General features: G+C 43.7%; 2 protein-coding genes across 3 annotated transcripts in view; both read left to right on the top strand.

Annotated features, from left to right (window-relative positions):
* Positions 1-983: 983 nt before the first annotated feature.
* LOC100557446 (polyunsaturated fatty acid lipoxygenase ALOX15B) lies at positions 984-26,296 on the top strand. Of its 2 annotated transcripts, XM_062957072.1 has the most exons (17): positions 984-1,448; positions 2,989-3,086; positions 5,760-5,911; positions 7,903-8,118; positions 9,362-9,445; positions 10,535-10,739; positions 11,514-11,598; positions 14,554-14,676; positions 15,161-15,264; positions 15,823-15,995; positions 16,873-17,016; positions 17,991-18,194; positions 19,883-19,969; positions 20,327-20,496; positions 22,865-23,087; positions 24,411-24,581; positions 25,217-26,296. In XM_062957072.1, exons 2-17 carry the CDS (start codon positions 2,999-3,001, stop codon positions 25,394-25,396), a joined length of 2,409 nt encoding a protein of 802 aa, XP_062813142.1. In that variant the 5' UTR covers positions 984-1,448; positions 2,989-2,998; the 3' UTR covers positions 25,397-26,296. The 2 variants fall into 2 exon arrangements, with proteins under 2 accessions (XP_062813142.1, XP_062813143.1); XM_062957073.1 differs by lacking the exon at positions 9,362-9,445 and having other exon boundaries at positions 987-1,448.
* The window catches only part of LOC134292369 (polyunsaturated fatty acid lipoxygenase ALOX15B-like), a 28,285-nt gene continuing 26,133 nt past the window's right edge, over positions 25,565-27,716 (top strand). Inside the window, exon 1 of the mRNA XM_062957050.1 lies at positions 25,565-25,609. Within this exon, the coding sequence (XP_062813120.1) occupies positions 25,565-25,609 (45 nt within the window). The remainder of the gene's footprint in view (positions 25,610-27,716) is intronic.

Below are 27,716 nucleotides of genomic sequence, written 5' to 3'. Positions count from 1 at the left end.
ACACAATTAAACAGGAAATTACACTTTCAAATCAGGAAGATAATGTTTTCAAATTTTGTGACGTAGTGTTACGGTTGGAGCCGTAATCACTGGGAGGGTGCATCTACACTACAGAATGACTGCAATTTGATGTCACTTGAACTGCCATGGCTTGGCTCAATGCTACGGTATGGAACCATGGGAACTGTAGTTTCACGAGGTCTTTATGCTTTTCTGCCCAAGTGAGGGTGCCTCACCTAACTATAACACCCATGTTTCAATAGTGATGTTGGATTACAGTCATTCTGCAATGTATGAGACACGTCCTATGAAGACCTTGCAAAACTACAACTCCCAGGACTCTAGGTCATTAAGGCTTTTACGGTGGATCTGCACTGGATAGTTAATGCAGCATGAAGACCGTGTAAAACTACAACTCCCAGGACTCTATGTCATCAAGCCTTTTACGATAGATCTGCACTGGATGATTAATGCGGCATGAAGACCTTGTCAAACTACAACTCCCAGGACTCTATATCATTAAGCCTTTTCAGAGCTTTATTATGGTCACTGACCAGCACATGAGGGATCTGCACTGGATAAGTAATGCAGCATGAAGACCTTGTAAAACTACAACTCCCAGGACTCTAGGTCATTAAGGCTTTTATGGTGGATGTGCACTGGATAGTTAATGCAGAATGACCTTGTAGAAATACAACTCCCAGGACTCTATGTCATTAAGCCTTTTACGGTGGATCTGCATTGAATTAATGCAGCATAAAGACCTTGTAAAACTACAACTCCCAGGACTCTATGTCATCAAGCCTTTTAGGATGGATCTGCACTGGATAATTAAGGAAGTATGAAGACCTTGTAAAACTACAACTCCCAGAACTCTAGGTTATTAAGCCTTTTGGATCTGCACTGGATGATTAATGCAGCTTGAGGGCTACTTGAACTGCCATGGCTCAATGTGATGGAATCCTGGGATTTGTAGTTTTACAAGCACTCTCTGCTTCGCCAAACTACAAATCCCAAGAGTCCATGGCATGGAGTCAACGGCAGTTCACGTGGTGCCCAGGTGCCCTGGTTCTACAATGTAAGTGCCAGTGCATGCAGCCCAAGCGGTGTCAAACTGCGTTACCTTTACCGTGTGTATCCACCCTTAGTTCCTCCAGAGGCAAAAGGAAGAGACTGAAGGAGCTCCTCCGGAAAACTCACAGCAGCCCAGAGTGAACTCTCTTTGGCAGCAGGGCAGCCACTCCCTCGCCTTGGGTGGGCTCCTCCCAAGAGGAAGGAAAGGGAAAGAGAAGCCGAGAGAAAGCCGAGCGGAGTGGAGCCAGGCTGGAAAGGAAGAAGAGCTCCTTGGGCGCGTTTCGGACCCGTCCGAGCCAGCCCGGCTTCTGCCTCGGGATTTCTCGTTTCTCGCGCCCGCCCGCCCGCCCGCCGCCTCTTTCGGGGGAAGAGAGGTAAGCAAGCCTAAGCCAACCACAGGTGAGCTGGCAAGCCATTCTGCGGGGAGGGAAGCCCAAGGAGCACAGCTAGAGCTCGGCTTGCCAACCTCGGTCCTTTAGGGATTTCGGATTTCATCTCTCAGAAGCTTCCTTGATCTTCTGAGTCATCCGTCGGGGATGCTGGGAGTTGTAGTCCAAAACACTGGGTGACCAAACTTGGGGAAATCCCTGTTCAAGGGGTGGATCTACACTGTAGAATGAATGCAGTTTAATACCACTCGAACTGTCATTGCTCAGTGCTGTGGAATTCTGGGAGTTGTAGTTTCACAAGATCCTTGGGTTGAATGCAGTTTGATGCCACAGGAACTGCCACTGATCAATGCTATGGAGTCCTGGGAGTTGTAGTTTCACAAGGCCTTTAGAATGAATACCACTTGAACCACCACTGCTCGATGCTATGGAGTCCTGGGAGTTGTAGTTTCACAAGGCCTTTAGACTGAATACCACTCAAACCGCCACTGCTCAATTCTATGGAGTCTTGGAAGTTGCAGTTTCACAAGGCCTTTAAATTGAATGCCACTCAAACTGCCACTGCTCAATGCTATGAAGTCCTGGGAGTTGCAGTTTCACAAGGCCCCTGGATTGAATGCATTTTGATGCCACTCGAACTGCCAGTGCTCAATGCTATGGAGTCCTTAGAGTTGTAGTCTCACAAGGTCTTTAGAATGAATACTGCTTGAAATGCCTCTACACAATGCGATGGAGTCCTGGGAGTTGTAGAGTTGTAGTTTCACAAGGCCTTTAGATTGAATACCACTTGAACCGCCACTGCTCAATGCTATGGAGTCTTGGGAGTTGCAGTTTCACAAGGCCCCTGGATTGAATGCATTTTGATGCCACTCGAACTGCCAGTGCTCAATGCTATGGAGTCCTGAGAGTTGTAGTTTCACAAGACCTTTAGAATGAATACTACTTGAACTGTCGCTGCTCGATGCTATGGAGTCCTGGAAGTTGTCATTTCCGAGGGTCTTTAGATTAATACCACTTGAACTGCCACTGCTCAATGCTATGGAGTCCCGGGAGGTGTAGTTTCACAAGGGCATGAGAATGAATGTGGTTTGATGCCACTTGAACCGCTAGGGCCAAATACTATGTAATCCTGGGAGTTGTTGTAGTTTGTTGAGGCCCTGGCACTCTTTGGCAGAGAAGGCTCAAGACCTTGTGAAACTACAACTTCCAGGATCCTGTAGCATTCAAACATATCAATTCAAGGGGCATTAAATGTCAAACAGCATCGATTCTACAGTATAGGTGCAATCTACACTCTAGAATTAATGCAGTTTGACACTGCTTTAAGTGCCATGCTAGGGACTCATGGGAGTTCTGGTGTGACAAGGTTGCTCACCTTCTCTGCCAAAGAGTGCTGGTCCCTTGGCAAATTAGAACTCCCAGCCTTCTCTAGCATTAAATCATGGCAGTTAACATTTGGTCAAAGTCCATTAATTTTACAGTGTAAATACACCATAAATTCTTAATTTTCTCCCTTGTTTTAAAGGGCCAACGAAATGAGGCTGAAGGCCTTCTGGCGGCTGCAGGAACGCTGGAAGATCTTGAACGGAGCCTCCAGAGATGTCAACAAGACTTTGAAAACAGGTGACGATCCCTAACCTTTTCCATTCAGAAAATAAGAAAAAGGGGGCAAATGTATGGGGAGGGTGCTACAAGTTGCAATATCTATCATTATAGGTTTTTTTTTTTTCGTGTCAGGAGCAACCGAAGTTGCTTCTGGAGTGAGAGAATTGGCCGTCTGCAAGGACGTTGCCCAGGGGACGCCCGGATGTTTTGATGTTTTTACCATCCTTGTGGGAGGCTTCTCTCATGTCCCCGCATGGAGCTGGAGCTGATAGAGGGAGCTCATCCGCACTCTCCCCAGGTGGGATTCGAACCTGGCAACTTTCAGGTCAGCAACCCAACCTTCAAGTCACTTAGTCCACTACGCCATCTGGGGGCTCCATTATATCATTATATATATTATATCATTATATATATTATATCATTATATCATTATATCATTATATCATTATAGGTAAAGGTAAAGTTTTTCCTTTGACATTAAGTCCAGTCGTGTCCAACTCTGGGGGTTGGTGCTCATCTCCATTTCTAAGCCAAAGAACCGGCGTTGTCCATAGACACCTCCAAGGTCATGTGGCCAGCATGACTGCATGGAACACCGTTACCTTCCCGCTGGAGCAGTACCTATTGATCTACTCACATTTGCATGTTTTTGAACTGCTAGGTTGGCAGGAGCTGGGGCTAACAGCGGGTGCTCATTCCGCTCCTGGGATTTGAACCTGGGACCTTTCAGTCCGCAAGTTCAGCAGCTCAGTGCTTTAACTCACTGTGCCATCGTGGACTCTAGATCTATCATTATACTGCTCAGATTTTTAAATACCAGTAATATATTTTTCTCTTGTCCTGGGGTGCATCTACACTGTAGAATGAATACAGTTTGACACCAGTTTAACTGCCATGGCTCAATGCTATAGAATCCTGTAGTTTGACAAGCTCCAGAGTCTCTGGGAAGGCAGTATTTTTTGCAAGAGAAAGTTAAAGAAGACCTTGTCAAACTGCAGTGTCAGAGGGCTGGATTGTATTAACTTTGGGTTCCCCTTTGGTTTCATGATTTCAGAAAATGGAACATCCATGGAAGTTGTAGTTTTACAAAGCCTTCTCTGCCAAAGAGTGCTAGCACCCCACCCAAGTACACATCACATTATTCCATAGCATTGGGCCATAGCAGTTAAAGTGGTGCCAAACTGCATTAATTTTACAGTGTAGACCCACCTCTAGTTCAAACCGTTGTGCAGTGCTGCGTCTCCCACTAGCTCAAAGGTTTGCAGTTTTAAAGCAAACCGAATTCCGATTGCTGAAATGTTGCAGGAAGAAGGGTGATTGTTCTTATGCTGGGTTTTCAGAGGTTTTCGAAAGTTCATTCGGCAGAATATTGGGGGAAAAACAGGAAACCGGGAGATGTCGGTCTTGAGTTGGTCCAGAATGTTTCATTTTTTGATATAAGAGCCGTCATTGTGTGAAAGAAAGGGAAATATTGATTTTGGATGGCCTCTTGGGTTCATTCCTAGACGGTAGAATGAATACAGTTTGACACCACTTTCATTGCCATGGCTCAATGCTATGGAATCCTGGGAGTTGTAGTTTTGCAAGGTCTTTAAGCTTCTCTTGCAAAAACTGCAGCTGCCTTACCGGACGACAACTCTTGGGATTCCACAGCATCGAGCACATAAAGTCGTAATTCTAGGAGTTGTAGTTTACTGGGAGTTATAGGTTACTGAGTCCCCAGCACTTACAGGCAGAGAAAGCTGAAGACCTTGAAAAACTACAACTCTCCAGATTCCATGACAGTTCAAGTGGTATCAAACTGCATTCATTCTGGGAGTTGTAGTTTACAGAGAGTTGTAGTTTACTGAGGCCCCAATACTTATTGTCAGAGAAAGCTGAAGACCTTGTAAAATTACAACTCTCCAGATTCTATAGCAGTTCAAGTGGTATCAAACTGCATTCATTCTACAGTGTAAACACTCCTTCTGCCAAGAGTAAAAAAAAGACAAACCCAACCAAGCTATCAAGTGACACAATACATATTTGATATACTAATTATATCAAGCAGTTCAACACAAAGCTGTTCCAATTTAATCCATAACCAAATAAGATAAGATAAAACAATAGTGAACTCTTTGTAATCCAGGACTAAGGACTGTTTACATCGCTATTGCCTGCAATTTCCTGCAGATAATGCTATCGTATAGCTCAGGCATGGGCAAACTTTGGCCCTCCTGGTGTTTTGGAGTGTGGTGGAGGCTTCTTTTTTGGAGGCTTTGAAGCAGAGGCTGGATGGCCATCTGTTGGGGGTGCTTTGAATGCTGTTTTCCTGCTTCTTGTCAGAATGGGGTTGGACTGGATGGCCCACGAGGTCTCCTCCAACTCTTGGATTCTATGATTCGATGCAAGATCTTCAATCCTGAATGCAACCAAAGCAACACTTTTGCTTTCTCAAAGAACTCTTAACTATCTTCCCCTAGAAAACCCAAAAGTCTATAAATTCTCTGCAAATGTGACATTTAAAGGTAGCATTGGCTGAGGTTTTTTGTTGCAATTCATTCTGACAAACATGTTTGCGTTTTAATAGCTACTGTATCTTTGCTCCCATCTGGGTCGCCTTCCAACCAAGCTTGAATCAATAAAACCAGTCTTTTCCTGAACCAGGAAATATTTGCCAAAAGAAGGTGCTTTTCTTTCATTTCTGAACAGCGTACAGTTTGGAGCATTGGAAAAAGGGAGCTTTATTCAGGAGTCGGTATCCCAACCAAGTCAACTCCATCGCAATCCAGAAATGCACCAAGACGACTGTCAGTTTCCCAGGAGAAGGAAGCCCATCTGTGCCTCTCCAGGATGACCTACAAGTAAGTTTCTACATTAAGAATGGGCAAACTTGGGCCATCCAGGTGTTTTGGACTCCAACTCCCACCATTCCTAACAGCTTCAGGCCCTTTCCTTTTGCCCCGCAGCCGCTTAAGCAAAAGGAAAGGGCCTGAGGCTGTTAGGAATGGTGGGAGTTGGAGTCCAAAACACCTGGATGGCCCAAGTTTGCCCATGCTTGATCTACACCCGAGTCCTGGGAGCTGTAGTTTTACAACATCTTTCATCTTCTCTGCCAGTGAGAGTAAGTGTCCCACCAAACTACAACTCCCAGGATTCCATAGAATCGAGACATGGCCATTAAAGCGTTGTCAAACTGCATTACTTGTACAGTGCAGATGCACCCAAAGTTTCCAAGGTCTTATAGAAAACAGATGGAATAAATCCAAAATAGAAAGAGATGAATGAGAGTGCATTTACACTGAGGAATTTGGATAGTCTTTTAACAGTCATGGCTCCATGCTTTGGAATCATGGGAGTTTTAGTTTGACGGGATCCTTAGAAATATAGTATTATTATTTTTATTGTTATTATATTATTGCTCAGGAATGATAGGAACATTGTATGTTATGGACTGGAGTAGAGTGCAAAATATGTCTCAATATGATGCCTCATGAACTTGAATTATATACAGTCTGTAGTTGTTTTTCTTAACCTGTTTATCCTATTATACTTATATTATTGATGTACTCTGATTGTTTTCTGTGTGATTTTAATGTGCTGTGAGCCGCTTTGAGTCCTGTGAGGGAGAAAAGTTGGATATAAATAAAGATTTTATTATTATTATTATTGATACAAAGACATAGTATGATGCAGCAAATGAGATATATATGCTGGAGATAAAGCTAAAGCAGCTAAAGATTATTATTCTTCTTCTTATTATTATTATTGATACAAAGACATAGCATGATGCAGCAAACGAGATATATATGCTGGAGATAAAGCTAAAGCAGCTAAAGATTTTTTTATTATTATTATTATTATTATTATTATTATTGATACAAAGACATAGCATGATGCAGCAAACGAGATATATATGCTGGAGATAAAGCTAAAGCAGCTAAAAACATTATAAAACTACAACTCTCCAGATATATACACTGGATTTTGTGAAAGCAGGATATAAATAAAGTTTTATTATTATTATTATTATTATTATTATTATTATTATTATTATTATTGATACAAAGATATAGCATGATGTAGCAAACGAGATATATCTGCTGGATTTTGTAAAAGTGGGATATAAATAAAGATTTATTATTATTATTATTATTATTATTATTATTGATACAAATACATAGTATAATGCAGCAAATGAGATATATATATGCTGGATTTCGTAAAAGCGGGATATAAATAAAAAATTATTATTATCATTATTATTATTGATACAAAAACATAGTATGACACAGCAAATGAAATATATCTTCTGGATTTTGTAAAAGCGGGATATAAATAAAGATATATTATTATTATTATTGTTATTATTATTATTATTTATTTTCTCTGCCATAGAATGCTAGTGCTTCATCAGACTATAAATCTCATGATTCCATAACATGGAGCCGTGGCAGTTCAAGCGGTATCAAAGTGCATTGACTTCACAGTGTAGATGCCCTCTTGGTGAGGTGTCCATTGGCCGTTGTTCAGCTCTTGCAAAGGTGCCCTTTTCTGCAAGTGGAAAGTATGCAAGAGAATCGTCTATCTTAAAAGAGAGGAGATAAGATTTCACGTTCTGACCCCAGGCACCCCGATGTCCCTGTGCAGTTGGGAACTGAACATAAACCAGTTTGACTTGCCTGTTCTTCTTTCCTGCATGATATTAATCACTGGGTCAGTGCTTCTAATAGTTGACCCCAAGGATGAACCTCCGGTACATCGATATTTGGGGATTGCTTTTTTGACGTGGACAAAACAACTGGTTAGGCAAGTTTCTTGTATTTCACTTGACATTTTTGTGCTCTGATCTTAGACCCTGAAGAACCCAGGAGGAGAACCCAGGAGGAGCCACCTGGCGAATACCAAACGTGGGCAAATCTTCAAAGGGGTCTACAAAGTCCACGTGGCCACTGGGGCCTTTTTGGGTTCGGGGACCTTCGACACCATCTCCATCTCTCTGGTGGGCTCCAAGGGGGAGAGCCCCAAGATGCTCTTGAACAACACGGGAAAAGACTTCATCCCTGGAGCGGTGAGACATGAGAGAGTTATAGAATCACAAACTTGGAAGAGGCCATCCAGTCCAACCCTTTCTACCATGCAGGAATACACAATCAAAACACTCCCGACAGATGGCTGTCAGAGTCCAGCCTCTGCTTGAAAACCTCCAAAGAAGGAGACTCCACTGGACTCCCAGGAAGAAAATTATATTGTCACAAAGTTCTTTCTAATCCTTAGGTGTAATCTCTTTTCCTGCAGTTTGAATCCTTTGCTCCATTGTGTCCTAGTCTCTGGAGTAGGTGAAAACATGATATCCTCTCAAATATCTAAACATGGCTCTTGTCATCATCCATTTATTACACTGGACACAGTCTTATTCCAGCTGAATAGAGTTGGACTATGGCTTCCCTTGATCTAGACACTAAACTATTGATGCAGCCTAGAACCAGCTTGGCCAACTTGATTAGCATTCAATAGCTTTGCAGGGGACAGGGAAGTCCAGACAAGAAACAATCAGGGCCAGCTAATACCTCCCAACAAAGGATGCCCCCAGGCAGACTTTGAAGCTGCAAGGCTATTCAATGCTCATCAAGCTGGCTAATTGCAGTATTCACACTGGCCTCAAACAGTTCTTTCTCCCATCCTGGACATTACACAAACAGTAGAGTCTCACTTATCCAACCTTCGCTCATCCAACGTTCTGTATTATGCAACGCAGTCTGCTTCCCACCTGGATCCACAGATGTTTCTCTAGGCTAACACACCCATCAACAACACAAGTGCAACCACGCTGCCAAACAAGTGGCAGACTTGTTGTAAAACATGATGTTTTGGTTCTTAATTTGTAAAATCATAATGTAATTTGATGTTTAATAGGCTTTTCCTTAATGCCTCCTTATTATCCAACATTTTTGCTTATCCAATGTTCTGCCGGCCCATTTATGTTGGATGAGCGAGACTCTACTGTATATATAAACCCCACTTGTTTAGTTTCTACCAGACCTCACAACCTCTGAGGATGCCTGCCATAAATGTGAGTGAAACGTCAGGAGAGAATGCTTCTGGAACATAGCCATACAGCCCGGGAAACTCACAGCAATAATTTGTTGACTCATGCTCTGTTTGTGGTCTACTGAAACTCCTAGATGCCATTCCCATGGACTGTTTTCTAGCCACGTGTGCCCCATCTATATCTGTGCATTTCATTTTTATTTCCTAAGTGCAGTACAGTACATTTCTCCCTGTTGATATTCATATTGTTCATTTTGGCCCAGGTGTCTTATCTGTTAAGTCCATTTTGGATTCTGATCCTGTCCTCCTCTTCTGAACCAATCTTGCCAAGTTGCCTTATGGTCACGGTAGGTCAGACATAACTGAAAGGCACACAATGACAACAACCAAGAGAGCCTTGCTCCTCCCAAATCAATATGCATGTATTCATTCATTAGAAGTATTCTCATGCTACTCACGCACTTCAGAGGGTTTTCCTAAGCAAGGGCTACACAGGGATAGATTAGCTAGCCCGTTCCTCTAGAATATAGCCAACAGCCCTAAGTATTTGTTGGCAGTTTTTTTAAACTTGGGAAGGTCTTTCTATTTTGGACTCCCATGACTAGAGGGGGGATTCTGGGAGTCAAAGTAAAAAAAACAACAACAACTTTCCCCTATGTTCTATAATTTCATGCCTGCAGCCCTTGGAGAAAAGGCATAAAGGTTAAATATTGTGTGCTTGTTTGTCTTTATGTTATCTTCACGTTGGCAACACCATGGATTTCAGAGTCTTAACGGGCAAGGAATGAGTAGTAGTTGGCCAGTTCTGTCCTGTGAAACAGAGCCAAAGGCACCTGGTATTGATTGATGGTCTCCATCCAAGTATTAACCAGGACTGGCCCTGCTTAGTTTCCAGGATCAGGTGAAATTTGATGCCGGGAGCGGAGTGAGCGCTTGCTGTTAGCTCCAGCTTCTAGCAGTTCGAAAACATGCCAATGTGAGTAGATCAATAGGTGCCGCTCTGGCGGGAAGGTAACGGCGCTCCATGCAGTCATGCCGGCCACATGCCCTTGGGGGTGTCTAACGACAACGCCAGCTCTTCGGCTTAGAAATGGAGATGAGCACCAACCCCCCGACACGACTGGACTTAATGTCAGGGGAAACCTTTACCTTTTGAGGCATTTAGACTGATTGGCTTCCCATTATCCCCAGTGTGTTGATTTTCCATTTGGATCCTTGTTCTATAACAGTTGTCTGACAGGCTGAAATCCATAGAATCATGGAGTTGAAAAGGACCCCCAGTGCCGGGCAGGGAGACACAATGAAAGCCCTCCTGATAGATGGCCATCCAGCCTTTGCTTCAAAGCCTCCAGAGAAGAAGGCTCCATTCAGCAGGTGCTGCTTTGTGCCAGGATGAACATATAGAGCAAATGGGCCCTTTCTTTTCTGTTTTGCAGGTGGATGAGTATGACATCTCCAATGAGGAAGACCTGGGCGACTTCTTGATGGTCCGCCTCCACAAAGACCCCTACCTCTTTTTCCCCGAAGACAGCTGGTATTGCAGTTTTGTCCAGATCACGACGCCCCAAGGAGAGACCTACCATTTCCCATGCTACCAATGGATGGAGGGGTACCGGACCCTGGAATTGAGGGAAGGGACAGGTGAGAAGCCAACAAACCCATCATTTTCCATTTTCCCAGCTTGTGTTGTGCAGAAACCGTTCCCCATGCGATGCAAGAAAACCTTTTTCCAATCAAAGCCTATACAGGTTGAGCATCCCTTATCTGAAATGCTTAGGAGAAGAAGTGGTTTGGATTTTGGAATGTGTTTATTTGCATTTTTAAATTTTCCTTTTCGTCCTGCCTTTCTCCTGATATTAGGACTCAAGGGGTGGTACTTGAGGCATAAGTTCCAATGAATCATTTGGGCCACATAGTTATGCCTCTGTTTGTAGTCTGTGTGATTTTGTTACAGCAGCTGAGGATATGATCCATGGTTTCGTCATCTTCCTTGCACAGTCTGCATTTTGGGTCATCAGCTGATTTTTCGATCTTGGCCTGAATGGCCTTTGTCCTGATGTCTTGCTCCTGGGCTGCAAGGATCAGGCCTTCTGTCTCCTTCTTCAGGGTCCCATTCGTGAGCCAGAGCCAGGTCTTCTCCTTATCAGCTTTTCCTTCAATTTTGTCAAGGAACTTTCCATGCAATGTTTTGTTGTGCCAGCTGTCAGCTCTGGTTTGTAGTGCGGTTTTCTTGTACTGGTTTTCTGTCTGCTGTGCTTTGAGGAGTTATTATTTATATTTATATTATTATTTATATTTCTTTCTTTTTTTGGAAACATTTCCACACACATTCTGTCTTGACACCAGCAGCATATTTGACTATTTCCATGCAAACTTGTAAAACCCCATATTTCCATTTTTTTTTGTTCCATGCAGCGAAACTGATCTGCGACGATGCCGGCTCTCCTCTGCTTCTCCAGCATCGGTCGGAGGAGCTGAAATCAAGGCAGGAGGCTTACAGGTGGGGAAGGGGACTCTGGACTCCAAGAGGCACACCTCCGCTCCTGGCGCTCCCTGCTCCTTTCCCCACATTCTTCCCGGACTCCTTCCTTCTTTCTCTCTCCAGTGATCGGCAAGGTTTTTCCTAAGTAAACATTCATAGGCAAACACAGCCTGGTGAAAGATGTTTGCTTTGCATTCCACTTTATATTTTTTCTTGTGTGTGTGTTTCGGTAGTTGTCACTCTGCATTCAGAACAAAACGAACTGTTCGGATGCAAGGGTTTTGTAAGAACCGCACCTTTCAGAACACGCCCAGTTTATTGGTTTTCATCTGGCGCTCTCCCAGTTGAGGTCCATTAAAAGACCCATAAAAGTTTTTAAATACCCAGTAGAAGAATAAAAGAGCACTAAAAGACCCTTCTTCCTTGAGGCAGGGGTCAGGATTTGGCCCCGAGTCTCCAGTTTTTATGCATCATTCCCAGGCATAAGATGTAAGTTCAAATTCCCCAGTTTTGGGGTGCTTTCTTTCAAGTCAGCTTGGAAGGCTTCATTGATCTGTTGCTAGAACTTGCAAAAACTCTTTGGGGGGAATTGTTTAGTAAGCTTCTTCTGTGCCATTCATTGCAGTGCAAGGACTCACCCTCCACTCTGCTCTGCACCCCCTTCTAGCTAGAACAGGCATGGGCAAACTTCAGCCCTCCGGGTGTTTTGGACTTACACAATTCCCAATAGCCAGTAATTTCCCCTGAAATTACTGTATATACTCGAGTATAAGCCTAGTTTTTCAGCCCTATTTTTAAGACTGAAAAAGCCCCCCCCCCCCTTGGCTTATACTCGGGTGAGGGTACTGGTTGGCTTATATTTGGGTCAGCTTATACTCGAGAATATATGGTACATTTATTATTTTTCTCTATTATTATTGGTATTATTACATTTATTATTTTTCTGTATTATTGTTGCTACTATTACATTTATTTTACTCTATTTTTATTATTATTAATACATTATTATTTCACTCTGATCTTATTATTATTATTGCATTTTTTATTTTACTCTATTTTTATTACTTGTATTCTTTTCCTGTATTATTTATTATTATTATTATTATTATTATTATTATTATTATTTTACTCTATTATTATTAAAAGGATACATAAGCACATTTACATTGAAGAAGATGAGAATAATGATTTGATCAGAGTTATCTTAAATTTGAGCTTTGTGTAAATATTCAAAAACATTTAACCTACTGATGCCTCAATTAATGTAATTTTATTGGTATCTATTTTTATTTTTGAAATTTACCACCCTCAGCTTATACTGGAGTCAATGTTTTCCCAGTTTTTTTGTGGGAAAATTAGGTGCCTCGGCTTATATTCGGGTCGGCTTATACTTGAGTATATACGGTATATATGCAAATCTTGGCAAAGTTTGTTCAGAGGAGGGTTTTATTTACCTTTCTCTGAGGCTGAGAGAGTGTGATTTGCTCAAGGTCACCTACTGAGGAACCCAGCATTCAGGTCGAACAATTGCTTAACATTTTTGCAACCCGTTTTCCTCTCCAACTCAGCTGCGTTTTTCATTAAATTTGCATATTGTGTCCTGCCTATTAAATAGATTCCACATATTGTCTATTTAAGTTAAGGGTTTAAAATCTTGACTATTTCAACATTTTCACAATTTCAAAAGGACGGGGGATACCTGAACTTTACAGCTGTTATTTTTTAGGGGAAACTCCCAAAACTGCAGCAGAGCATTCAAAATACAAACAGGATACTTATAGTTGAGCATTCAGCTCACAGCAAGCAGAGCGTGAAGTGTGGTGGTCAGAGAAGAATTTAGAGCCTAGGAGGCAAAGATGCAGAGTTCAATCTTTAAAGTTACAAAAGGTTTATGTATAAAAGCAATAACAAATTGATACATTTCAACTGTCATTCAGGAGTTAGGGGGAAAGAGTTCCCTCAGCCTATTCCTAAGCTAACTAATGTTCCTCATTGAGGACTGCAGACCTGGGCAGTGTGCAGTTGCATTCCAACATTATTAACCTGTTTCACAGGCCCTGGAGGGCTGCAATATCCTCACAATAAGTCTGCAAAGGCTTGATGAAACGTCATAGGCTTTTATAGTTTGAATGGAAGGAAGGAAGGAATGAAACATAAGAAGAAAGGCAAACAGAGAGATGGCCATACATTGATCTCAAAGGAAAGGAGCCTTTTGCTGTTGATGGAAATCATTTGTGTGAAATTTCATGAAAATATCTCACTGCTTTCCAGAATTCTATAATTGCATCAAGAGTCCTAAAGTTTAGGGTTTTAAATCTTGCATTCTATGGCCAATTTTTTTTTAAAATATTTATGAGTTCAATGGTGAGGTTTTATTTATTTGTTTATTTATTTACAGTATTTATATTCTGCCCTTCTCACCCCAAAGGGGATTCAGAGTGGATCACAGATCATACATATGTGGCAATATTCAATGCTGTTTATATACTGATAAGACAGACAATTGTACATAGATAGGTTTTCCCCATCTTCGGTATCTTGGAGGCTTGTGCTAGGTTCCAACCACTGGGGGGTGCTGTCGCTCCATCTCCCTGCCGAAGAGCTTTATTCATAAACTTCCTCCTTGATCGAATCGCTGGCATTTTTCTGGCATTTCCTTATAGGTGCCTTAAAGATCCTCCCTGCTTTTAAGCAGTACCTATTTATCTACTCACATTTTGCTTTCAATCCGCTAGGTAGGTGGAAGCTGGGCTAAAGGCCAGGAGCTCACCCTGACCTGGGCTTCGAACTGTCAACCTTTTGATTGACAAGATTTACTGCCACTGGTGGTTTGACCTGCTGTGCTAAAGCTCGGCCATTGATTCAACCAATAAACCCAGTAGCTTTTTCTAGTGGGAAGGCTGTTGCGAAAAGTTGTGGTTTGAGTATAAGTTACCTTCAAAGCTTACTCTTTATTTTAAAAAATAACAACAGGTGGGATGTATTTGCTCCTGGGATGCCTCGGTGCCTGGAGGTGGAAAGCCTGGAAGAGATGGACACCAACTCAAAGTTCAACTTCACCAAAATCAGCGGCTTCCTGCTGAAGTCCAAGCTCACGTGAGTCGGGTTGAGGAGGGCACCATTATGTTGTAAAATCATTGATTCAAAGCATCACAAAGTTGAAAAAGACCTCAAGGACCATACAGTCCATCCTTCCTGCCAGGCAGGAAAACACAAAGCATCCCCACTAGATGGCTATCCATTCTCTGCTTTAAAACCTCTCCAAATGACCTCTGTTACCAGCTGTTAGGATTTCAAGTCCAACGCCTTAACCACTTGGCTATCACAGCCAACTTTGAGGAGGACCTTTGCTGTGTTCCCAAAACTCTGCTCCTCCCAAAGATCCCTACCTTTGGCTCAAAAGGACTTGATCCATGTCACCGCATATTCCGTCACCCACAGCCAGAGAGCTTCCCAAAACAGACCATATTTCTGGAAGCGATTTGTTCCTTTGCCAATTTTTTGTAAATATGAATTGCGTATTTACCTCTTTGCATCCCATTCGCCTGTTGTATAATGTGTGATCCTTTTCTGTCCTTAGCACGCTGGAATTGAAATTAAAGGGATTCATGAACCGCACAGAGTCTTGGAAAAAGTTGTCAGACATGAGGAACATCTTCTGGTTCAACAAGACGCCCGTTTCAGGTATCGGAAGAAGCGGAAGAATTGTTTCAGAAGGCCTAAACACTTCGGGTTCATCTACATTGCCAAATAATCCAGATAATCAAAGCAGATAATCTACGTTATCTGCTTTGAGGTGGGTTATCCACACTGCCATATAATCCAGTTTGAAGCAGATAATCTGGATTTTACATGGCAGTGTAGAAAGGCGCACAGACACTACAGAATGAATGCTGTTTGACCCACTTTAACCACCACAGCTCAATGTCATGGAATATTGGAAGTTGCGGCAACTCCCAGGATTCTGTAGTTTTGAGACATAGGAGTTCAAGTGGTGTTAAATTGCATTAATTCCATAGTGTAGATGCACCACTGTCTTGAACAGCTTTGCTCAGGTTCTGCAACTCAAGGAGCATCTAAACGGAAGACTTAATGCAGTTTGACTCCACTTGAACTGGTATGGCCCTATGCTATGGGACCCTGGGAGCTGTAGTTTGGTGAGGCAGTGACACTCTTGGGCAGAGTTGGAAGACGTTGTGAGACTACAATTATCCAGATAAATGGTATGTCTTCCCTCTCTAGAATATGTTGCTGAACACTGGGAGGAAGATACTTTCTTTGGCTACCAGTATCTGAATGGTGTCAACCCCGTGGTCATTGAGAAATGCAAGGAGATCCCATCCAATTTTCCGGTCACCCAGGAGATGGTCGCTGGGTCCCTTGCAGAGTCTACAACGCTCCAGGAAGAAGTGCAGGTAACTTGTATTCCGTCTTTCCCTTTCCCTAGTGAACAGGTTTTTCGTTGTACCTCTATGGGTGCATCTACACTGCAGAATGAATGCAGTTGAACTGCCATGGCTTAATGTTATGGAGTCCTGGGAGCTGTAGTTTTATTAGGTCCTTAGCCTTCTCTGCCAAATAACGCTGGTGCCTCATCAAATTACAGTTCCCAGGATGGGAGTGTTGATCCAGGGCAGTCTAAGTAGTGCCAAATTGCATTCATTCTACAATGCAGATGAACCATATGAGATTGTTTTTTTGAGGATGGATCCATTTCAGGTTTTAGTCTGAACTTTAGAGGATATAACGTTATAATGGATGGCTTTGGCATGTAGTTTAATACCTTGGGTAGATTCCTTAGTATTTAGAGTGCATCTGCAGTGTAGAAGTCATACAGTTAAACACCACTTTAACTGCCATGGGCTTGATGCTGTGTAATCCTGGGATCTGTAGTTTGGTGAGACACCAGAGAAGGCTAAAGACCTTGTAAAGCTACCACTCCCAGAATTCCATAGCATTGAGCCATGGCAGTTTAAGTGGCCTCAAAACAGCATTCATTCTACAGTGTAGCTGCACTCAAGGATGTTTCTTTAATGTTCAAACTAAAACCTGGAGTGGATTCATGATCCTACTGATGTAGCCGCTTAATGGCCACTCTTCCTAACCAAACAGCACACTGATCCAAGCCAAAGTTTGGGCAAATTATTACATTTTGGATAACAACTCCCAGAATCTAGCCATTCCCACTCTTCATATTGTGATATCTAAGCAGCTACCAAAAAAAACCAAAAACCCATTCACAGCTGATCATGCTACTAGTCCTCATTGTTTTCTTCTTTCCGACTCTTATAGAAGGGGAACATCTTCATTGTGGATTATGAGATCCTGCAAGGCATCCCAACCAACACGATTGAAGGCGAGCGGCAGTATTTGGCGGTTCCTCTCTGCCTCTTCTACCAGACGCCAACCAGGGACCTCATCCCCATTGCCATCCAGGTAAATAAAGGGATAGAAACACTCCATTCTTCTCTCCATTCTTGCATGTTAGGAATTGTGGGAGTTGAAGTCCAAAACACCTGGAGGGGTGAGGTTTGCCCATGCCTGGTGTAGATGAACCTTCAGAGCACAGCAGTTCTTTGCATTTTGCAAAAAAGGGGGACTGGCTTCACAAAATGTGAAACATTATCTCTGGAAAAGCTGCAAGTGCAAGGACCTTCTTGACTTTTCCAGAGCATGGAACTATACGTTTAGTAATGCATTAATTATTTTATTTACAGTATTTATATTCCGCCCTTCTCACCCCGAAGGGGATTCAGGGCAAATCACATTATATACATATAGGGCAAACATTCAATGCCCAAATACACATAGAACCGAGACAGAGACAGACACAGAGGCAATTTAACCTTCTCCTGAGGGGATGTTCGATTCTGGCCACGGGGGGGAGCAGCTGCTTCATCATCCACTGTGACGGCACTTCCTCATTCCAACATCGTAAATTAGTTAAATTTGCCTCCCCACTTTATAAGTGGTACCTTATTTCCTACTTGATAGATGCAACTATCTTTCGGGTTGCTAGGTCAGCAACGAGCAGGGACTATTTTTTAATTTTTAATTGACGGGTGCTCACCCTGCCGCAGCCTGGCCTCGAACTCATGACCTCATGGTCAGAATGATTTATTGCAGCTGGCTGCTCACCAGCCTGCGCCACAGCCCGGCCTTTGGAAATTGGAAATAACTACTGTAATTACTACTGCTTGTCACCTTGCTTAGGGAACATTTATTGGTGTTGCAATCAAAATTTGGGAAGATTAATGTTTATGGACTACAGCTCACAGAATCCCCAAACAGCATGGCCATTGGGAGTTGTAGTACGGGAAAGATGATTTTGGCTTGGGTTTGATGGCTGTCTGACTGGTTTTAAGTGTGCTTCTGCTCTGTATTCCAATTCCCTTGGTCCCATTCCTCAGCTCAGCCAAACCCCGGGTCCTGAGAGCCCCATTTTCCTCCCCAGCGACTCCAAATGGGACTGGATCTTGGCAAAGATGTGGGTGCGGAACGCGGACTTCCACGTCCACCAGAACATCTCTCACCTCCTGCGGACACACCTGATGGCTGAGATCTTTTCGATGGCTGCCCTCCGGCAACTGCCCATGTGCCACCCGCTCTTCAAGGTATGGCAACTGGAAGGCATTACAACTTCCAGAATTCCTGGCAAAGACTCTGGGAATTAAGGTAAAGGTAAAGGTTTTCCCTTGACATTAAGTCTAGTCATGTCCGACTCTGGGTGTTGGTGCTCATCTCCATTTCTACACCAAAGAGCCGGCGTTGTCCATAGACACCTCCAAGGTCATGTGGCAGGCATTACCTTCCTGCCGGAGCAGTACCTATTGATCTACTCACATTTGTGTGTTTTCAAACTGTTAAGTTGGCAGAAGCTGGGGCTAACAGTGGGAGCTCATCCCGCTCCCCAGAGTTGAACCACCGACCTTTCTGTCAGCAAGTTCAGCAGCTCAGTGGTTTAACTTGTGCGCCAATGAGAGCTCCCTCTGGGAATTACATGATGTATTTTTTGGATTCTAGGAATTGTCATCTTTTGAGCTGACTGAAAAGGTCCTTGCATCCATTTAGGGTGTGTTCACATTGTAGAATGAATGGAGTTTGACACCACTGTCAAGTCCACGGCTCAAGGCTATGGGATCATGGGAGTTGTAGTTTGCAGAGGCACTTGCACTCTTTGGCACAGAGGGCTAAAGACCTTGCAATCATGGAAATTGTGGGAGTTGTAGTTCTTTAAGTCTGTTAGCCTTCCCCTGACAGAGAAATGCTGATGTGTCTCACATAATTCCAGCACGGAGCTGTAGCAGTTAAATGTGGTTTCAAACTGCATTAATTCTATAATGTAGATCAGGCATGGACCACCTTCAGCCCTCCAGGTGTTTTGAACTTCAACTCCCATAATACCAGTTGTTAGGAGTTGGAGTCCAAAACACCTGGAGGGCCGAAGTTGGCCCATGCCTAGTGTAGACGCACCCTTAGAATAAAAACGTCCCAACTGCACATGTTTAGGAAATGATATTAAGATCATACATTACAAGATTAGGATGCATGCTGTCCTCTGTTGTTGGACTGCAGCTCCCAGTAGCCATAGGGCTGTGGCACAGGCTGGTTAGCAGCCACCTGCAATAAATCACTCTGACCAAGAGGTCATGAGTTCAAGGCCAGCCTGTGTTGGGGTGAGCACCCGACAATGAAAATAAAATATAGCCCCTGCTCGTTGCTGACCTAAGCAACCCGAAAGATAGTTGCATCTATCAAGTAGGAAATTCAGGTACCACTTATATGTGGAGAGGCTAATTTACGACACCATAAAAATCATCCAGCCGCCGTTGGAATGAGGAAGTTGCTGTCACAGTGGATGATGAAGCAGCTGCTCCCCCTGTGGCCGGAATCAAGCATACCCTCAGGAAGCTGGAAGCCAGAGAAGGTTTAAATTGCCTCTGCGTCTGTCTCTGTTCTACGTTGTATGGCATTGAATGTTTGCCTTATATGTGTACAATGTGATCCGCCCTGAGTCCCCTTCGGGGTGAGAAAGAAGGGCGGAATATAAATACTGCAAATACATAATAAATAAATAAAATAGCGCAACCATTGAACAAGAATGCTGGGATTTGTAGTCCCACCACATTCAGAGAGCCTTAGGATTGTGTAGTACTTAAATTGAAGTGTTATCTATAGGGACGTGAAAGCCAATGCGATGTAATGGTTTGACTAGGAGACTAGGGTTTGTATCCCTAATTTCCTAAAGTCTCTTCCAATCCAAACGTATGAGGATTTAATGCCGTTTCTCTCTTTCTCGCAGCTGCTAATTCCTCACTTGCGATATACTCTCCAGATCAACACTTTGGCCAGAGTCAGGCTGATCAAGGAAGGAGGCATGATGGATAGGGTAAGGTTGGGTATTATTTCCCCCCTATTTATTGTGTCTATTCAGCTGGATTCTCAGCCCAAGCCAACAATATATCCAATAGTAAGATTTTACTATTGGAAATAATTTGGACTCCAACTCCCACCATTCCTAACAGCCTCAGGCCCCTTCCTTTTGCCCCGCAGCCGCTTAAGCGGCTGCAGGGCAAAAGGAAAGGGCCTGAGGCTGTTAGGAATGGTGGGAGATGGAGTCCAAATCACCTGGAGGGCCTAAGTTGGCCAATGCCTGCTGTAGATGCACCTCAAGTCGCAGCATTCTCACTCCACTTGAAATGCATAAGCATTGCTGATTTGCATCACGTGGCATTCGTTTTTGCAGGCCACGTCGGCCGGCTTCGAAGGGATCGTGCCTTTGGTGGCCAAGGGGGCTTCCAGGCTGACCTACTCTTCTCTCTGCCTCCCGGAAGACATCGAAGCCCGCGGAGTCTCCGCAGTGGCCAACTATTACTACCGGGACGACGCCACGAAGATTTGGGCCGCCATTGAAATGTGAGTGTGGGTCCAGAAGGCATGGAGGGGGGTGAAGACGGAGGGAGGGACCCGACCTTTGAAAAGATGGCCTCTAGAAACTGCATCTCCCAGAATCCATGGATCTACCTTTGCATCTAAAGACCCCCAAAGTGGGTACGGTCCTTTTAGGAGCAGTGAGCAATGGGATGGAGGTGTCTCTTGATCCATCCAGGGCTGCCTTCTCCCAAGTGGAAGTATAATTAAGGTTTCAAGTGAGTTGTTTTGGTAACTAGTTACTTTTAGCAACAAAGAGTTTGAATGTATCAATGATACATGGCTATAATTCCTAACTTTTCAGCAGAACAGAAACTAGTTGTTTGCTGTTACTTGTTACCATGTGAGCTGTGAGAGGAGGAAGAGGAAGGACCCCATAGGTTGTTGTATGTTTTCCGGGCTGTATGGCCATGTTCTAGAAGTATTCTCTCCTGATGTTTCACCCACATCTATGGCAGGCATCCTCAGAGGTTGCGAGGTATGGAGAAACTAAGCAAGGAAGGTTTCTCCATAGTTTCTCCATACCTCACAACCTCTGAGGATGCCTGCCATAGATGTGGGCGAAACGTCAAGAGAAAATACTTCTAGAACGTGGCCATACAGCCTGGAAAACATACAACAACCCTGTAATCCCATGATTCGACAACACATCAGTCCCATAGGTTGCTTCAGCCAAGAATCGTTGTTTTGTAAAGTTGGAGCCATGTCTCTCGTAATTTCCAACTTGCAATATCTAAACTGAACACTTGGTGGCACCAAAGAACAATTTCGATTGCTTCCCAATGGCACAGTCACACCAACATTGGGTACATCTTACACTATTTATTTACAGTATTTATTTACAGTATTTACACTAGGCGGCCACTGTGGCTCAGTGGGTTAACCTGGGGGTTGGGACCCCTGGAAGGTGGAGGCAAGGGAGGTGTCAGAGGGGTCACCAAAGACCAGTATTTTCTGTTGGTTATGGGAGTTCCCTGTGAGAATTTTGGCCCAATTTTATCGTTGGTGGGGTTCAAGGGTCTCTTTGATGCTAGGTAAACTATAAATCCCATCAACTACAACTTCCAAATGTCAAGGTCTATTTTCCCAAAACTCCTCCAGTCCACAGTACTCTCTGGATGTAGGTGAACAACAACTCCAAAATTCAATCAAGGTCAATGCCCACCAAAGCCTTCCAGTATTTTCTGTTGGTCATGGGAGTTCTGTGGTGCCAAGTTTGGTTCAGTTCCATCGTTGTTAGAGTTCAGAATTCTCTTTGAGTGTAGGTGAACTATAAATCCCGGCAACTACAACTCCCAAATGACAAAATCACCTCCCATTGCAACCCCACCAATGTTCAAATTTGGGCGTATTGGGTATTCATATCAAATTTGGTCTAGGGAATGAAAATACATCCTGCATATCAGATATATACATTATGATTCATAACAGTAGTAAAATGACAGTTATGAAGTAGCAATGAAAATAATTTTATGGTTGGGGATCACAACAACACAGGGAAACTGTATTAAGGGGACACAGCATTAGGAAGGTTGAGAACCACTGGGTTAAACTTTTGTGACCTGAACTGCTGACCTGAAGGTTAGTGGTTCGAATCTGTGAGATGGGGTGAGCTTCCCATGCGGGGACATGAAAGAAGTCTCCCAGCAGGATGGTAACATATCCAGGCGTCCCCTGGGCAACATCTTTGTAGACGGCTGATTCTCCCACACCAGAAGCAACTTGCAGCAACTTGCAGTTTCTCAATTCGCTTCCGTCTTTTTAGACGGCTGATTTTCTCACACCAGAAGCAACTTGCAGTTTCTCAATTCGCTTCCGTCTTTGTAGATGGCTGATTCTCTCACACCAGAAGCGACATGCAGTTTCTCAAGTTGCTTCCGTCTTTGTAGACGGCTGATTCTCTCACACCAGAAACGACTTGCAGTTTCTCAATTCGCTTCTGTCTTTATAGACTGCTGATTCCCTCACACCAGAAGTGACTTGCAGTTTCTCAATTCGGTTCCGTCTTTGTAGATGGCCGATTCTCTCACACCAGAAGTGACTTGCAATTTCTCTATTCGTTTCTGACACAATAAAAAAATCGTACACTTTAGAATTAATGCTATGGAATCATAGATTTATAGTTTTACGAGGTGCCTCACCAAACTACATCTCCCAGGATTCCATAGCCTTGAGCCATGATAGTTAAAGTTGGGATCAAACTGCATCAAGATGCACCCTTAGTGGGAACTAACTTTCTGAACTGCCATAGCAAGTAATGTTGGATGTCAAGGGTTGCATATAATTATTTCCTTTGTAAAAGTCACATCCCACAATTTGGATCACGGGCTGCTTAATCTCTCTTGTGCTCCAGCTTTGTGAGGGACATGGTCAGGTACTACTACTGGAGTGATGACCGCGTCCAGAACGACCCAGAGCTCCAAGCCTGGATCCAGGAGGTCTTCAGGGAAGGCTTCCAAAGCAGGGAGAACTCAGGCGCCCCTTCTTCTCTGCAGACGATGGAAGAGCTCTCCAAATTCCTGACGATGGTGATTTTCACCTGCTCAGCTCAACATGCCGCAGTCAACAGCGGTCAGGTAAGACCCCCACACACAATGCATTGATATCCAGAATGTAGGAAATAACTACCTTTGCAATCCTATAACTCTCAGAATCCCAGTAATCTCTCCAGACCTTCTGCTTCTTAGCTACACTTTCCCCATGTCTTCATCACAAGCATTGCTCAGATGTCTTGTCTACAATCCAGTATTCGTCCATATGTGTTGGACTACACCTACCATTGGCTGAGGTTTGTGGGAGTTGTAGTCCACCACATCAAGAAAGGACTCTATGAGGCTGCATTGGGTGTTGTTGTTCTTTGTACCTTTGGCAGTTTATCCAGGTGGTATTCCTCTCCCATCCTCTCCCATCCATTATCATTGGAAGGGATCTGAACTTAATCCTATTTAAAGTAAACCTGTTGAAATGAATAAGGCTCCAATGCTAATCAAGCTGCAACATTCACACTTGCCTCAAGCAGACAAGAATTGTCTCTCTCACCCTGGACATTATTCCACAGATCTATCAACCCCACTTGCCTAGTTTCCAACAAACCCCACAACCTCTGAGGTGGCCTGCCAGAGATCTGGGTGAAATGTCAGGAGAGAATGTTTCCGGAACATGGCCACACAACCTGGAAAACTCACAGCAACCCAGTGATTCCAACCATGAAAGCCTACGACAACGTAATAGGGCTTTATTTAGTCCCATTATCTGAAATCCTGTTGAATTATGGTAAATCCCATACTTGTATTTCCAAAAAAAGAGAAGAAGATAGGCACAACCTGGTGGTGCAGCAGGTTAAACCACTGAACTGCTGAACTTGCTGACCGAAAGGTCAGCAGTTCGAATCCGGGGGGCTGGGTAAGCTCCCGTTATTAGCCCCAGCTTCTGCCAACCTAGCGGTTCAAAAACATGGAAATTTGAGTAGATCAATAGGTATCGCTCTGGCAGAAAGGTAACGCTGTTCCATGCAGCCATGCCAGCCACATGACATTGGAGGTGTCTACGGACAATGCTGGCTCTTAAGCTTAGAAATGGAGATAAGCACCAACCCCCAAAATCGGACACAACTGGACTTAATATCAGGGGGAAAACTTCACTTTTATCTTAGTACAACATGTTTCCATTTATCTCGTTATGTCCAACATGCAATATCTGTATTGGCCACTTGGTGGCACCAGAGATCACTTTCTGTTAGTTGCCAACAGCACAGCAGCACTAGTATTGCAACAAATTAAATCTTGTTGGGTAGCAAAAGTTAGTCATGTGGATTGGGAGCTAACCTCCCACCTCAACTCCTATGAATTGACTTCTGCGCTTCAGGATTTGACTTAACCCAATGCTCCTTTTGCCCACAGTTTGACTTTGGCTCCTGGATCCCCAACGTCCCGCCCACCATGCGGAAACCCCCGCCCACCAAGAAGGGGACCGCAACTTTGGAGAACATTCTTAATATCCTTCCTCCGGTCAACATCACCTGCCTTGCCTTGACTTCTCTGTGGCTTCTAAGCAACGAGGTGGGAGACCGGGTAAGTATCTATGAAGCAGAGGGAAGATTACATTCAGGAATCCAACCTGTAAAGATCCCACGTTTCTTCTCAAAACTCCTCCCATGTTTAAGACAAACCAGACCTTCTCAAATCCATCCCCAAATTGGAGACTTTGCCATGCTTTAAACCATATTTCTCTTACATGGGAATGCAAGAAAGGTCCAACTTGGATGCATCTACAGCAGGCATGGGGCAACTTGGGCTCTCCAGGTGTTTTGGACTTCAACTCCCATCATTCCTAAGGCCTCCAGCCCCTTCCTGATGATCCAGAGTAGAATGAAATTGGTCCGGAGTGAATCTGTTGAGTCGTGGATATGGGGGTCTGATGGGTTTCCGTATCCGCGGTTGAAAAAAAGGAAAGGCTCTAAGGCTGTTAGGAATGGTGGGAGTTGAAGTCCAAAAGACCTGGGGGGCCTAAGTTGGCCTATGCCTGCCCTAGAATCACCTAGAGATGTCTACAAAAACGGGATGTGTATATTTTTGGGGATCGTTGATAAGTGAAACTGTGGATAATGAATCCGTAGATAAAGGGGTCATATTGTCATTGAACGCATATGGTGAACGGGACTTTTCCAAACATCCATTGTTAATGATCTCTCCCTAATCCCTTCCAGAGACTATTGGGAAACTTTCCAGATGAACATTTCTCCGAGTCCGAGCCAAAGCGCCTCATAAGAGTCTTTCAAAGCCGCCTGGCCGAAATTTCTCACGGAATTGACGAGAGGAACAAGTCACTGGCGCTCCCGTATGAATACATCAACCCCCCTCGGGTCGAGAACAGCATCCAGATCTAAAACCTCAGAGGATGATGTCTGGATTTTGTCATTGCTCGGGCATCATCCATCTCCATGAAACTCGGTTATATGACATGCAGATCCGCCGCATTTCTCAAAAACTCTTCTCCTGGGAAGTGGTGAGATTTTGCACAACTAGGCTTGGCTTTCTGGAGAGCAGGAACAGAGATGTCGGCGCAAATGCGGAACCCAAAGAACATTGGTGGCCCTCGGGTTTGTCTTGTGGGCCCTCAGTCTAGTTTCAAAGGTCTCTGGCAAGCAGACATTCAAATCTCTTTGTAGAGTCATCTATCTGTTCTCCAACAGCCTGGAGTTTAAAGGGTTTCAGAGACAGAAAAGTTAGGTTTACTGGTTTTGGGTTCTGTTTCCCAAATATGAGCCAGTCTCCCCATCCCCTAAAAGTAGTTGCCATTAATTGGTTTAACCTAGGCATGGGCAAACCTTGGCCCTCCAGGTGTTTGGACTTCAACTCCCACAATTCCTAACAACCTACCGGCTGTTAGGAATGGTGGGAGTTGCAGTCCAAAACACCCAGAGGGCCCAAGTTTCCCCATGCCTGGTTTAACCCTTTACTTCCCCCAAGATGCTGCTAGGTTGCTGTGAAAGTATGTTCATAGCAACCTTCCATGCCGATAACACTGTTTCGGCATAGATGATTTCACCTTCTACGCTGACGACATAGTCTTATGTTTGCTTTTTTCTATGGGTGCAATTCTGGCTCATTCTGTCAATTCAGGGGGCAGTCTTCATTTCACTTTGGACCTCATCATTCTTCCTCATTAATGTTTTGCACGATTACCGGCAGTTTCAAATATCTATGGCAAACAGCTTTTCAAGTCTTTCACAAGAGTCTTCTGTCCTTTCTTCAACAGTCTAAACTAGGCATGGGCAAACTTCAGCCCTCCGGTTGTTTTGGACTTTAACGCCCACAATTCCTAACAGCCTACCTGGAGGGCTGAAGTTTGCCCAAGCCTGGTCTAAACTTTAAAGGGTTTCAGAGACAGAGACAATGTAGGTTTACGGGCTTTGGGTTGTGGTCTCCTTCCAACTTCAAATATTATTTGTGAATCCTTTCCCCTAAAAGTGACTGCCTGCTACTGGTTTAACCCTTCGCTTTCCCTGAACTGCTTCTAGATTGCAGTGAAAGTGTGTTAAAAGTGAGTCTAGTCACCTTCTACGCCGATGACATGGTCTTATGTTTGCACTTTGCTGTGGACAGAATTGTAGCTGATTCCGAGAATGCAGTGGTCGGAAAGTCTTCATTTCATGGCTGGAATCACTGGGATCTTGTGGGTTTTCCAGGCTGTATGGCCATGCTCCAGAAGCATTCTCTCCTGATGTTTCACCCACATCTATGGCAGGCATCCTCAGAGGTTGAGGAGTCTATGAAAACACTCTGAAAACCTCACAGCCTCTGAGGATGCCTGCCATAGATGTGGGCGAAATGTCAGGAGATAATGCTTCTGGAACATGGCCATACATCCCGGAAAACTCACAACCCAGTCTTCATTCGTTTATGGATCTTTTCTAATCATTCTTACTCATCAACGTTACATAGAATTGCTTTGTCTCTTCATCCTCTCCATCTCTCTAAGCATTTCACCATTTTTTACTGATATCTATTTCATATAAGTGTATCGTTCCTCTCAGAAAAAAAGAAAATTTCACCCTGAGAAAGTTAGATTGGCTTTCCAAATGTGCCATTGGGGATACTGGGAAATATAGTCCTCCAAAGGACCGTGTGCTTCAGTGCATGTTTGCACTTCTATCTGCACATTTGTACCAACATTATGTGTTAAGACCTTAGAAAACTTGGGAATTATCTAAAATGACCTCTTAGGCAAGGAGCTGATGGGAATCCAAGTCAATGTTTCCAGAAAATGACTTTTAAGCTAATTCAGAACTAAGCTGAGAGGTAATCTGTGAGTTTACTGTCAGGAAGGAGTCCATCGATGTAAAATAACTTTGAAAATGCCTGCACTTTCACAAAGTCTCCTTTCTTTCTTCATACAATCAATTGGGCTGAATCTAGAGCTACTTTCTGGGAGACTAGAACTTCCAGAATTCCCTAGTCAGCTGGTCAGATTTCCTTCTTCTTCTTTTAACCTGAAATCAAATCGTGTAATATATTGCAACTTTGAATGATGTGATGTACTTTTGCACAATGTTTTAAAATGGAGTAAATGAACCTGTGAATCATAAAAAATGTGAGGATGAGGGATACTTTGAAACAATATGTGAAGCTTGAATAAGCGGTAGGGACGAACTGATTTCTTATCGCCGACAGTACATTTTTAGGTGTGGGCTGGTGGCCTGATCT

Source organism: Anolis carolinensis, chromosome 6 (genome assembly GCF_035594765.1).
Source record: "Anolis carolinensis isolate JA03-04 chromosome 6, rAnoCar3.1.pri, whole genome shotgun sequence".
NCBI lineage: Eukaryota > Metazoa > Chordata > Lepidosauria > Squamata > Dactyloidae > Anolis > Anolis carolinensis.
The sequence above is the reverse complement of the archived record's forward strand: the minus strand, read 5'-3'. Positions and strand labels throughout refer to the sequence as shown.